Source organism: Gavialis gangeticus, unplaced genomic scaffold (genome assembly GCF_001723915.1).
Source record: "Gavialis gangeticus isolate Ggan-Ray unplaced genomic scaffold, GavGan_comp1, whole genome shotgun sequence".
Classification (NCBI taxonomy): domain Eukaryota; kingdom Metazoa; phylum Chordata; order Crocodylia; family Gavialidae; genus Gavialis; species Gavialis gangeticus.
The window spans coordinates 2144663-2157667 of NW_017729018.1; the positions used below are offsets into that span (position 1 = coordinate 2144663).

The window sequence follows — 13005 nt, forward strand, 5'->3', positions numbered from 1 at the left end:
CATCCCTCACTCCCCCATGCCCCTTCCATCCCCTCTTCCCCAACCCCCACAGACTTACCAGCTGGAGTCAGCTGCCTGTTTAGTCTATGGCCAAATCTCAGAAGCAGCGTCGAATCTTTCTGATCTGATTTGGCCGAATTGAATCGGGATAGTAATTTGAATCTCCAGATCGAATCGCTGTCCTTTGAATTGGCCGAATCGGAAGCGAATACTTGCTGCTTTTTGTAGGCCTAATGAATAGCCCCAAAAACTCTGAACTTACATGCATCATACTACTGAGGGTAAAGAAGGAATGCACAGTTATCATAATAGAACATAATCATAGCTAAACCTACATAATAAGCAGAGTTATGTCAAGGAAGTGCAAAGCACAATAGTACACATGACTTAGAATTGGTTTAACCATCCCCAGAATCCTTCTATTTGTGATTGTATTGAAACATCAATCAAAACTGGCAGGTTTTAGCCCCTTTTTATGTACTGTTTGTAAATATGTGGCTAGTTAGCAACCCTTATTTGCATATACCAGTGGTTCTTAACCAGGGTACTGCAAGACCTTTTCAATCGTGCCACAATGACAGTTGGGTAACGCTGCCCTATGCACAAGATTGTAGCATGTGCACATTCCACCTGCATTAGGGTTCTTGAATGGTAACAGACAGGGGAATTGCCTCAGGCTGTAACCCTTCCTGGCCTGGTCTCTCCTTCTTGCCCCCCTCCCTACCATGATTGTTTTGGAAACGGAGGCATGTGGGACAGTTCCATCCACACACTATTTCTGGGCGAAGCATTGGGAAGAACTGGATGGGGAACAGCTACAGTGCGAACCAGATCTCCTGTCTGCATTAAGGTTTTAGAGTGCCGTAATGCAAGAAGAGCAGGCATATGTGCTACAGCCCTTTCCTGCTGGCTATGCAGCAGGAACATGGGGCAGTTTTACATGGAGGTCCAGCACTGGTTGAGAACCACTGAAGTAAACTGAGGTGCTGCCAATGGTGGTTCTCAACTGGAGGTGCCACCACATTCAACAATATTGGGGGTGGGAGGGAAGTGGTTGCCCCGACTCCAAAAAAAAAAAGAAAAAAAAATATTGTTAAGATTGTGTATGCCAATGCTTCTCAATCTGTTTCATGGTTTTTGTTTTTATTTAGGCAGAAATTAAAAGGCTTTTACGAACTCTGACTAGTAAAAATTGTAATCTTACTAAGGTTAGAGTTAAAGTTTCATGTGCTAGTGTGACCTGTACGGAGCTTGTTTTTTGGACATGCAAGTGAGCTTGAACTGTGGTTCCAGCTATGGGGTTATGTTGTGTAGGTGATAACATGTTTGTTTTTAGAATATAATTTGGTATTTTTCTGGTTCTGAGATGCAAAACCCCTTGTTGAAAGGAGTACTTCCAGGGGCAAGGGGAGGGACTTCTAATGGCAAAGGTCAAGTATTAGGGGGGCAGGACTTCCTGTCACAAGATGGTGACTGAGTGGGGGGTGCTACCCATGTGGCCCTTGACAGCTTGCCGAAACTCGGTAAGCGGCCCTCCACCCAGAAGAATTGCCTACCCCTGATCTAAAACATTCATATTTACATGTGTTTGTGTAGTGTACATAGAGGTGATAGTATAACAGCTTAGAAAGAGGTCTTACACTTGTATATTGTGGGGGGATATAGGTTTTTGGGGGACTGAAGGTGTGGATGTGTTTGGGGGGATTGTGGGGTGTGAGGTGAGGGAGCATGTGGGTGTGTATGTGGATATCTGGGGTATAGGGGGGATAGGGGCATGGGGGGTGTGAGGGAGTCTGCATGGTATGGCAGTGCAAGAGGGGTGTGTGGGTGCATGTGTATGGTGGGATGTGTGTGCGACATGCATGCACGCATGTGCGCTCCCTGGTTCGGTGATGCAGCCAGGAGTTGCAGGGGCGGGAAGGCAGGGAAATGGCTGGGGGCGGGGCAAGGCTGGGCTGGGCTACAGCATTCCTCCTGAGGCTTCCCCTTGGTCCTCCTGCTCCTGTCATCTTTGACAGGCAGCCAGGAGCAGATAAATATTTTCTGAATTTTTTAGGGGCCCTATGGGCTAGATTTTGCCTGCCCTTGCCTTAAATAAAGCCCAGGCAAATGATGAGCAGGAAAATTCAAAATGATGCAAAATTACATTTATATTTTTTTACAAATTTAAACTAAATATAACACTATTTGAACCTTCAGAAATATATATGTGGGTACTTTGTTTGCTTGTGGGGTGGATGTGGGTTGTGTCAGGATTTGTGAGGGGAGTGTCAGGGTGTGGGATTGGGGCTTGGGGTATGGTTATGGGAGTATGTGGGGGGTTTATGAAAGGGTGTGGAGGTATGAGGGATTTGTAGGTGCGCGTGGGCCTCCCTCCACCATACTGCCCCCTCCCCCCCATATTTGCACAGCCCCTCCGAGCAGCTCAACAGCAGGAGGCAGCAGGCCCTTGCAGTGCTTATGGCTGTGATTAGGGAGAGTCCCTGGCAGCTCACACACTTCTGCATGTGATGGCACTGAGTGGCCTAGTCCATTGACACATGCCTTTGTACCAGGCAGGGCTGGCTCCATACCAACATGTGTGGCTTGCAGCTGTGTGCCATCAGGATGGGCAGGCTCTGTGCCTTCATGTGTGGCTTCCCACTAGTGCTGGAAGCCTCATGTGTAGGCATAGGGCCAGCTGGCCTGGCCCAATGGCATGTGGTTCAGGAGCCACACACCATTGGGCTGGGCAGCTCCGTGCCTCCATGTGCAGCTTCCTGCTCGGCCTGATGGTGCATGGCTTCTGGTCTATGTGTCATTGGGCTGCACTGGCCCTCCATGTGGGGCTTCCAGGACTTTGGTAGGAAGCTGCACATGGAGGCACGGAGTTGTGTGCCATCAGGCCAGGCAGCCTCCTGCTTGTCTCCACATGCGGCTTCCCACTGGAATGCTGGAAGCTCCACATGGAGGCATGGAGCCCTCATGGCCTGGTGTGGATGGGTATGGGCCAGTTGCCAAACCCTGTGCCTGCCCCCTGCTCCTCTAGAGGCAGGAGCTCCCCTCTCCACTCTACCCATTTGTCCGGTTGCATGGCTCTGTGCTCCGCATCATGGAAATGAAGGCACAGAGCCTGCCACGGTTAAATTTATGCAATTGTGGGGTCATGTCTTTTTATGCACAAAATTGCACAGGTGCATAATGCCTCAGGGTGTACTTAAATCACCCACCTTGGGTCTTTGTTACTACAAAACCCTATCTCCAATCAGCTGGTTCCCTCCCTGCCTTCATGGTACTGTTCTAGGCCTGCATCTAACGCTGACAGGAGCACCTCTTCCACAAATTAACAGATTTGCTCCCCTCTGCTGCTGCATATCTAGCTACTCTACAGGCTCTGTTTAACTACTTTCCTTGGGGGCTCTGCCTGTTGCCTATAGCAGGGCAGCTTGTCCTGAGTAGTTATCCATAACCTTTTGGTTCCTGTCTTCGTGCTTCTGCAGCTACTTGCTTTCTGGCAGGTAGCCTGATTTGGTTGTCAACCACTTGCAGCCTTGTCATGTTCATAGATTCATAGATTGTAAAGCTGGAAGGGACTTGGAAGATCAGGTCCAGCTCCCTGCACCAAGCAGGAGAGACAGCTGGAAGTCAGATGACCCCACCAAGGTGACGGTCCAGTCTCTTCTTGAAGATTTCCAGGGTAGGTGATTGCACCACCTCTGGAGGGAGCTTATGCCATAGTCTGGACACCCTAGCCGTGAAGACCATTTTTTCCTAATGTTGAGCCTGAAATAGTCTTCCTAGAGTTTGTGGTCATTACTCCTAGTTTTCCCTTTGGGTGCCCCAGTGAACAGTTTCTCACCGAGCTCTTGATGTATTCCCCTAGTGTAGCGGAGGTCCCCTCTCAGCCTTCCTTTCTTCAGGCTGAAGAGTCCCAGATCCCTCAGCCTTTCCTCGTATGGCTTGCCGTGTAAGATTCTGATCATACGGGTGGCTCTTCTTTGGACTCTCTCAAGCTTGTCCATGTCCTTGTTAAAGTGTGGTGCCCAGAACTGGATGTAGTATTCTAGCTGTGGTCCCACCAGTGCTGAATAAAGAAGAAGAATCACCTCCTTGGTTTTGCTGGAGATGCATCGATTTGATGCATGCCAGAGTATTATTTGCCCTACTGGCTACAGCATCGCACTGCTGGCTCATTCATACTGTGGTCTGTTATTACCCCCAGGTCCCTTTCATTTGTGGTGCTAGTCAGTTTGGTGCTGCCAAGCCTGTAGGTGTGTTGGGGGTTGCTTGTCCTCAAGTGGAGCACTTTACATGTCCTGACACTGAACTTCATCAGATTTCAGTCTGTCCAACCTGCTAGCCTGTCTAGGTTTGCCTGTATCTGTAACCTATCTTCAAGCGTGACCATGTTTCCCCATAACTTGGTGTCGTCTGCAAAGTTGGCCAGTGAGCTTTTCACCCCTACGTCCAAATTGTTAATAAAGATGTTGAAAAATACTGGACCAAGCACCAACATCTGTGGGTGCTTCCAACACTGCTGCCCATTTCTCTCCAGGATGACACAGATCTGTTCACTATGACTCTTCTGGGTCCTATCCTGCAGCCAATTTCTCACCCACCTGACTGTCTTGGAGTTAAGCCCACAATCATCCAATTTTCTCATAAGGATATCGTGGGATACTAGATCAAAGGTCTTTTGGAAGTCAAGGTATACAGTGTCAACCTGCTCTCTTGTGTCCAGGTGGCAAGTTGCCTGGTCATAGAAGGAGATGAGGTTGGTAAGGCAAGATCTGCCTGCGATGAAGTCATGCTGGCTGTCATTCAGAATCTTAGCTTCTGAAAGCTTATTGCAGATAGACTCCCTGATGATCTTTTCTAGGATTTTCCCTAGAATGGAAGTTAGGCTGACTGGCATATAGTTACCCGGGTCCTCCCTCCTGCCCTTCTTGTGGATGGCCACAACATTGGCCCTCTTCTAGTCCTCATTGTGCTCTGGAGAAGTCCCTGAATTGTGGAAGAGTTTTTTGTTTTTTTGTTTTTTTTTTTTTTTGCCAGGGGTTCTGCAGTCTCTTTGGCCAGGTCCTTCAGCACTCTCAGATGAAGATCATTTGGTCCTGCTGACTTGTATCCCTTTGTTTGTTTGTTTGTTTGTTTGTTTAAATTGGTCATACACCAATGCTACGGCAATAGTAGGAAGGCAGTTATTCCCACTGTGGTCATCCTGTTCTCTACCCGGCGTTATTTTTCGCCTTGGTCTGGTGAAAGACTAAGCCAAAGTAGTCATTCAGGAGTTCAGCTTTCTCCTGGGTGCTGGTAACCAGCTCTCTTGAGTTGTTGAGCAATGGCCCTACACTCGCATTTGTTTTCCTCCTGTTGCATATACCTGAAGAAGGACTTCTTGTTGTCCTTGATTGTCATTGTCATACTCTCTTAAAGCAACAGAGGCCAGAAGTGTTACAGATGCATACACATGATTTAGCTGTAATTATATCTGCTCAGTCTGAACAACTGTATGGTCGAACTTAGGTGTCCATGCATACAGGGCTATCCATCAAAGAATAACATTTGGCTGGGCAGGTAAATGCCAAAAATACTCTGCAGAGCAGGGGTGTCAAAGCTATATGGTCTGCTGGCCAGATTTGGTGCACAGAGCCATATGTATGGCTTGTGGAGCTGGTAGAGATGCCTGGAATTCTGGGGCAGGGTAAGCAGGGCAGGGCCTACCACTGAATACCCAGTGGCAGAAGCTCTGAAGGGCATGTGTGTTGCCAGTGGGAAGACTTGAGTGACAGCTGAGTTAACCCCTGTGCCAATTCTTGCCTTGCTGCTGCTAAGTCCAGACCTGACCCATGAGAAATCCCACAGTGTGGTTTGGCTTGTAGGGGCAATTTTGAGTTTGACACTCTCTTGCTGTAGACTCTGAAAATACAGCCACTTGAATGACCAGGAAAAAAATAGAATGTCACCTTGAATGTCCCTGTGCCCCCTACTCACCTACAGAATACAGCACAGAGATGGTTTCCTTCCCCTCCCCCCCTCCAACACGCACACGCACACCCCTGTAAAAGTTCTTTTGGTTTTAGTATCTTCATGGAGATATTGTGCCTCATTAGGTCAGGTAGTCATTCCCTTGTGCAGGAGAACTTCCAGGAAGTGGTAACACCACTCACCTTGGCAAAATGCCTGACAGATGCTTTATATTGCCAGTTGATGAAGTTGGAAAATTTAATTTGAAGTAGTGTCAAAAGGCCAAGGAACTATTCAACATGGCTTTTAGAACACCTGCTTAGATCCTTCACTGAGTGTGGAGGAGTTGCTTTGTCCCTCTGCCTCAACTGTTGTGGCAAGAGGAATTACTGGCTGGGATCCAGACCAAGGAGACCCTGGTAAGGGTACTCTACTCCACTTCTCCTTCTGTTCTGTAGCCTTCCCATACCATTTAGTGGATTATAACTACTGCCTGCCTGTCGCATCAGCTCATCTGTCTTACAGCAAACAGAAGTGGGCCAAGGACCCCTTCTGAACCTCCAGGACTAGAGGCTGGTCTTAGTGGAGTGGGCACTCTGACTGTTTTGACCAGATCATAAGACTGTGCAAAACTGAGCCCCGATCAATACCACCCTCCCCCTCTTCCCCAGGCACCATCTGAACTTTTTGGAAACCTGTTCTATAGATTAACCACAATGTCTCTCCCTCCCTTAGGATTCTCAATCTAAAATTAGTCTTATTTAAGGAAGGGGAGATCATGGGACGTAAAAGTCAAATGCTTCACAGAGGTTCAGATCTCTAGGTACTTCAAAAGACTACAAATGTAAGGGGTGATATCTCTTGATTATCTTCATCTGAAGATTCTGATTTAAGAAGATGCTTTAGGACAGGGGTTGCAACCCATGGTATATGAAGCCATTTTGCCTGCAGCTTCCTAGTTGCCTTCTGCAGCCAGCCTGGACAGCTTGTTGCTGGCAGCAGATGCATGTGTGCCTCAGGGTGGACAGTGGGGAAGGGGCTGGGGTTACATTGCCACAACAAAGATTGAACCCCTCCCAGCTCCCCTGCTGTCCACCCCGGCATGCCAACATCTTACAAGTTGAAGTTGTGGGTGTTTTTGCCACTCTGCCCAAAAAACATTGCTGAACCCTGCTTTAGGACAAGGATTGGCAACCTGCAGCCCTCAGAGTAATTTGGATTTGATCTGTGGAGCAGGGGCTTCAGCCAGTCTTTAGCAGCAGGAGCTGTACCATGGCTGGGTGGTAGAGACAGAAGCTGTGCTGGGGAGGTGTCAGCTGGGTCCTAGAGCCTGTGCCCCTTCAACCTAAGCTATCATTCCAGTCTGCTACAGGAAATCTTTGCCAACACCTGCTTTAAGGTGTACTTCTAAGAAATGCAAAATAAAATTTTTTCTTAAGTTGCAAAGTGTACACTAGATATTTTTCACTACCTAACTGCTCACCAGCATGGTGTGCAACATGTGCAATAATTGGCTGCATCCAGATGAGCATGGCTGTGTAGCATGTGGCACTGCAGATGCATCTGTGGTGCCACATACTGCATGTTCAGCTGTTGTCTACACAGCAGGGGAGCAGCACAGGCTGGATGGTGGTGGGGGGAGGGGTTGACCCCTGGATATCCAGGGGTCAGAAACCCCGCACCAAAAAATTGTGGATTGGCGCACACAGTAGCAGCGCTTGCCATTCAAAACCAGAGCCTGGCCAGCCAGAGCCGCACTCCAGCTGCCGGTCAGGCTCTGAGTGGCAGGATCACTGCTACTGCAGTCCCAGGAGGACCCCAGGTAAGGCTGCTGGGGCCCCAGCCTCTCTTACCCCACCTGGGGTAACCTGCCATGCACCAGAGGGTCTGTGGCATGGGTATTTTCCAGGGACAACTAGCAGTGGCACAAGGTGCACTGCCACTAGTTGTCCCCAGGGAACCAGATGTCCACGCTTTATGTAGGCGTGGCCATTGTTGGTATTGGGTTCCCTTGTCCATTCTCAAAATGCATGATGGCAAATCAACACAGAAAAGACCAAGTGTTAGTTATGTACCAGTTCCTATAGGTGTGAGTCTCTTCCACATCCCTATGTGCAAAAGGAATTATTCCTCCCTTAGCAGAAGAGGGGTTGTAGTGCAAATCAGAGTTAGAAGCTCATAATAACACATCAGGAAAAGAAAAAAATGAACAGAGGATAGACTTTTAGGCAAGTAGTACAACAGGAAGATAAGAGATGTTCCTGGCATCCTTATAAGCCTGGGAAATTGAGGTTTTCATGTTGAGCTGCAGATGTAGGTTGCCATGGCCTAAAGTTCAGATGATGGCACTTCATTATGGTACTTCATCTTTGCATCCTTCTGTAGCAGATGGATGTTGAGTGACGCAAAGGCAGTGCTTCAGAGATGGAAGAGCTAGTAAATTTGTTGGGTTTGTTATTTCTACTCTACTTCTCCCCCAACTTCCATTTTGTAAGGCTAGAAGATTCCTCAGTGAGAATCAGCTAAAATCTTATACTGATATTGCTAACAAAAATATTTTGTTTTCCTGGAGCTGAGGGAATCATCCTTTCTAACTGCAGGGGATTTCCTGATAGTGGTCTCTTCACTATTCAGGCCCTTTGCCTGGATTCACCTATCTATAAGCATTAACTTGGTTCCGTTCTTTACTCTTGAATGTTATTGGATGAGTATTGGGCCAATGGAAATAAATATATTTCTAAAAGCACTCATCTGATTATCCTTATTATGTGGATATTGCTGTCTGTGGTTCTGATTTGGGATGCCATACTTCTCTGTTGAACGTTTTAGTGCTTGTGAAAGCATTCAGAGTCATAGGGACATATTATTCCAGTCACAAAGTGAATAGACATTTTTTTTTAACTTGGTTTTCTCAACAAATCTACAAATGTCAGATTTCAAGGTGCACACTTTAAAATCCACATCAGTGAAGGACTCTAACATTAAATATGTCATTCCACTCATTATCTACCAAAAACCCAGCAACATGGAAGATATCAAATCTTGCTGTTTGAAATGGAAACTACAACATGAAGAAAAAAAGAAGCTAACCTCAACAATAACATATACTTTCTAAGCCTATGCAAGAAATGCATCACCATTCCCAAAAAACTGAACATCTGCAATCTGGTCATCACTACACAGCTCCACAAATGCTTCACAGCCCTGAGGGAGAACTTCAGAAAAATGTAGAAATCATCTCCTTCACATACTGTACTCCAAAAGAAATCACCTCGAAAAGGAAATCAAGACATGATAGAAGCACTTACAAGAGATGAATCAGGGTATCTTCCCAAACATTATACAGTGTACACAAAAAGAGTACCAAAGATTTATTACACCATCCATCCAACACAAAAAGAAGAAATGGAACCAGTTACTACAGGAACAACTTTCCCAGCCCCAAAACAACCTTCAGAAGAACAACACTAATACCATACAACATTCCAACATCATACTCGATGAAACAAAGTACCAATCAACCCTCTAATGTTATGAATCTCTTCCCACACATGCACCAAAGCTGAAAAAACTGTCCTCTCCAAAGGCCTTAATTTTTGTCCAAAAAAACACCTAAGTAAGATATTACAGTGTGGAGAACTAGAAGAATTTTTTTCAACTTCTCCATCTGAAGGAATATTTCCACAACCAAAACAAATCCACTTTCAACGCTAGATCCAGTGACAACATCAACAAAAAAAATCTATGCCAAAAAATCCCCCAAACCCTCAGATTGGACACTTTACAGTGGACAAAATTCAAACCTCGATTGCTGCATTGACTGCTTCAGAGAGAGAATGAACAATGAAATACTGAACAACAAATGCCACCATAACAAACAAAGAGAAGGGCCATAGAAGCTCTTAAGATTCAACCACCAAATAGTAATAAAACCAGCAGATAAAGGAGGAGCTATAGTTGTCCTTAACTGTGAAGACTATATAAAGAAGCCAGCAGATGACTCTGATACCACCTACTAGGAAAACTAGAGGGAGATCCAATTCCCCTTTTCACCTCCAAAACCACCATCACATTTCCATCTGATCTACAAGAAAAACTTCAGACCCTGATCTCTCCACTACCCAATCCAAGGACTTTTTATGTACTCCCTAAAATTCACAAACAAAGAAACCCTGGCAGACCTATCATTTCAAACCATGGGACGCTAACAGAAGAAATATCAGGTTTCATGGAATCCATCCTAAAACTACTTGTCACCCAAAGACAGTTTTATCCAAAACGCCACGGACTTCCTGTAAAAACTCAAAAACATAGATCATTTTCCCAGCAATACCTTCCTAGCCACCATGGATGTCATTAGCTTATACACCAACATCCCACATTAGGATGACATCCAAGCCTGCCTTGCATATCTAGAAGAGTAAGATTACAACCTAGAGTACAGACCTAAGGATATCACTGAACTTGTACACTTCATCCTCACATGCAACTTCAGTTTCAACAACCAACACTTCCTCCAGGCTGTGGGCACAAACATGGCCCCACAATATGCCAACCTTTTTATGACCCACCTGGAAGAAGAATTTAAGAACTGCACCATCAAACCCTTACTATACCTGAGATACATAGATGACGACTTCATCATTTGGACAGAACCCCTGCAGTCTCTGACTTCCACCAAAAATTCAACAATCATCACCCTTCCAGACCATCGCTTGAATACTCTAACATCAGCGTTTCCTTTTTGGACACTATGGTCAATATCCAAAATGGTGAAATTCAAACCACCATATAGAAGAAACCCACAAACCAACATTACATATCTACACAGAACTAACAATCGCCCTAAACACGAGCCAGGAAAGCTGTAATTTACAGCAAAGCTCTGATACTGAATTTGCACTGAGGAGAATACCCATGTTCACCACCTCATAAATCTCAAAAGGGCCTTCACCAAACAAAGACTCTCCTCCAGGGAGAGAGAGAGAGATCACACTTTTGAAAGACCTACCCACGTACCACGTGAAGATTTGCTGCACTACAAAAAGAAAATCCCCACAAATCATACACTATTACTTATGACCTATCGCTCTTCCTTGGAACCTACATGGGAAAATCCTCAAACAATTGCAACCCATACTTGGAAGAAGACCCATTTCTTAAAGAGCTATTTTCAGAACCACCCATTCTAGCCTTTAAATGAACACTGAACATTGACAGCTACATCACCAGAAGCAAACTTCCTATGGCCTAAAGCACACCGAATGGATCCAGACCATGCCAGGACAAAAAACGTAAAACCTGCCAACACATCTTGACTACTCCCACGATGATGACACCCCACAACAGAACCATCACCATTCCTGGATTTTGCACCTGCACCTCCAGAAACGTAACATATTTCAACCAATGCACCAAATGCCCTGATGGAAAATACATAGGAAAGAACAAACAGCAACTGCGCACCAGAACGAATGCACGTCGGAAATCTAGAGACAGGAAAACCCAATTACCTGTGGGGCCACACTTGTCACAGGACAATCACTCTCTCTCCAATCTCTCATTTCTAATCCTCAAAGGGAGCTTACAAAACACGTTCCATAGATAAGTCTGTGAACTTCACTGCATAAATCTACTGGATACAAAAAATCCTGGACTCGCTATAGTTTATTTGATTTATGATGCATTACAACCTGCCTGACGTTTGATTCACCAGATACCTACCAGATCTGACCTCTTACACTTTTTTTTCTTTCCCCTCCTCTTCCCCCTCTCTTCTCCCCTCTTTTTCTGCCCTTTGTCTTCCTAATTTCTAGCTATTTACTTCTTCAGTCAATCTCTTTTCTACCTTGAATTACTACTACTGTAGAGTCTCCCTTATCTTTGTTCCCCTCATGCTTCCCTCCAACTTCCCTGCTCTAGCTTTGTTTTCCTAATTTCTACCTATTTACGTTCTCAATAACATCCTGTCACACTTGGCTTCCTTCATTCCTTTTAGTCTTAGAACAGCAGAGACTTCCAATGCCTGAAGAAGAGTAATTGTGCCTGACAGCTTGCAAATAACTTTTTTCCAGCTACTTGGTTTAATAAAAGATATCACATTTATTCAAAGAACCTTGCCTGCCTATGTCCTTAGATCAACACAGCTACAACCAAAAACCTAGTAACTCATTATCCAGCATTTTTTTTGCAGATGCATTCTACACATTGCTGTTTAGAGCACAGTTCTCCTTTTTTCTTTTAGCATCTGTATTGTGAGTATGCAAGATCCTAATAATTCTATCAGTCATCTGTTAGGTAGGAGGGGTTCTGCCCATCTCTTACTAGATAAATTCCTTATCTAAGCTTTATCCAGAGTCGGGACCAAAGGTAGCATTGCAAAGAAGTAAGAATGTTGCAGAGCTGTGCTTTTGTGAGTTACTTTAGCCTAGCAAATTTGTTTGGGTGTGCATGGTATTTTTAAGAAAGAAGTTGGTCTGAAGTAAATGGATGATCACAGCTATAGCTCATCTTTGGCAGTGTATTCAGAACATGTAGATTATGGAGAAACGATTCCAGGTCTGATAAGTATTTATATAGTCTCTATTTGGTTGATACTATATTTATGGAAGTTTCCAGACATTTCAGGATAAACTGCCATAACTGCTTTGGACAGAATTAATGTTAAGGTCGCATCTGTGCTTCCAACTCCCTTTACCTCCTGCAACCCATCACTGAAACTGTCATATGATGCATATCTATCTGTAGGATGAATTATGCTGTAATGTTGGCTTGTTCTTTTCTGTCTCTTATGCCTTGCATTAATAAAAAAAATATTGGAAAGGGTAAATATAGTTTATAGCAAACATTAATCTGTTTTTTAATACCTTAATTTTTCTACTTTTCTCATTTAGGTGAGAGAGTGCCAGAAAAAAGAGCTGAACAGTACTACAGAGGATGATAATTACGAGAAGCCAGAGCAAAATGCACAGCAAGCATTTGTGTTTGGGCAGAATTTGAGAGACCGAGTTAAGGTACTGATTTTTTTTTTTTTTTTTTTTTTTTTTTTTTTTTTTTTTT

The 13005-nt window shown here is 44.9% G+C and overlaps 1 protein-coding gene across 3 annotated transcripts in view; it reads left to right on the forward strand.

Annotated features, from left to right (window-relative positions):
- Window positions 1–13005, forward strand: part of RANBP3 (RAN binding protein 3) — a 174979-nt gene that overhangs the window by 84040 nt on the left and 77934 nt on the right. For all 3 annotated transcript variants that reach the window (XM_019513204.1, XM_019513205.1, XM_019513206.1), the window contains one exon: window positions 12840–12959. In XM_019513204.1, the coding sequence (XP_019368749.1) occupies window positions 12840–12959 (120 nt within the window). The remainder of the gene's footprint in view (window positions 1–12839; window positions 12960–13005) is intronic.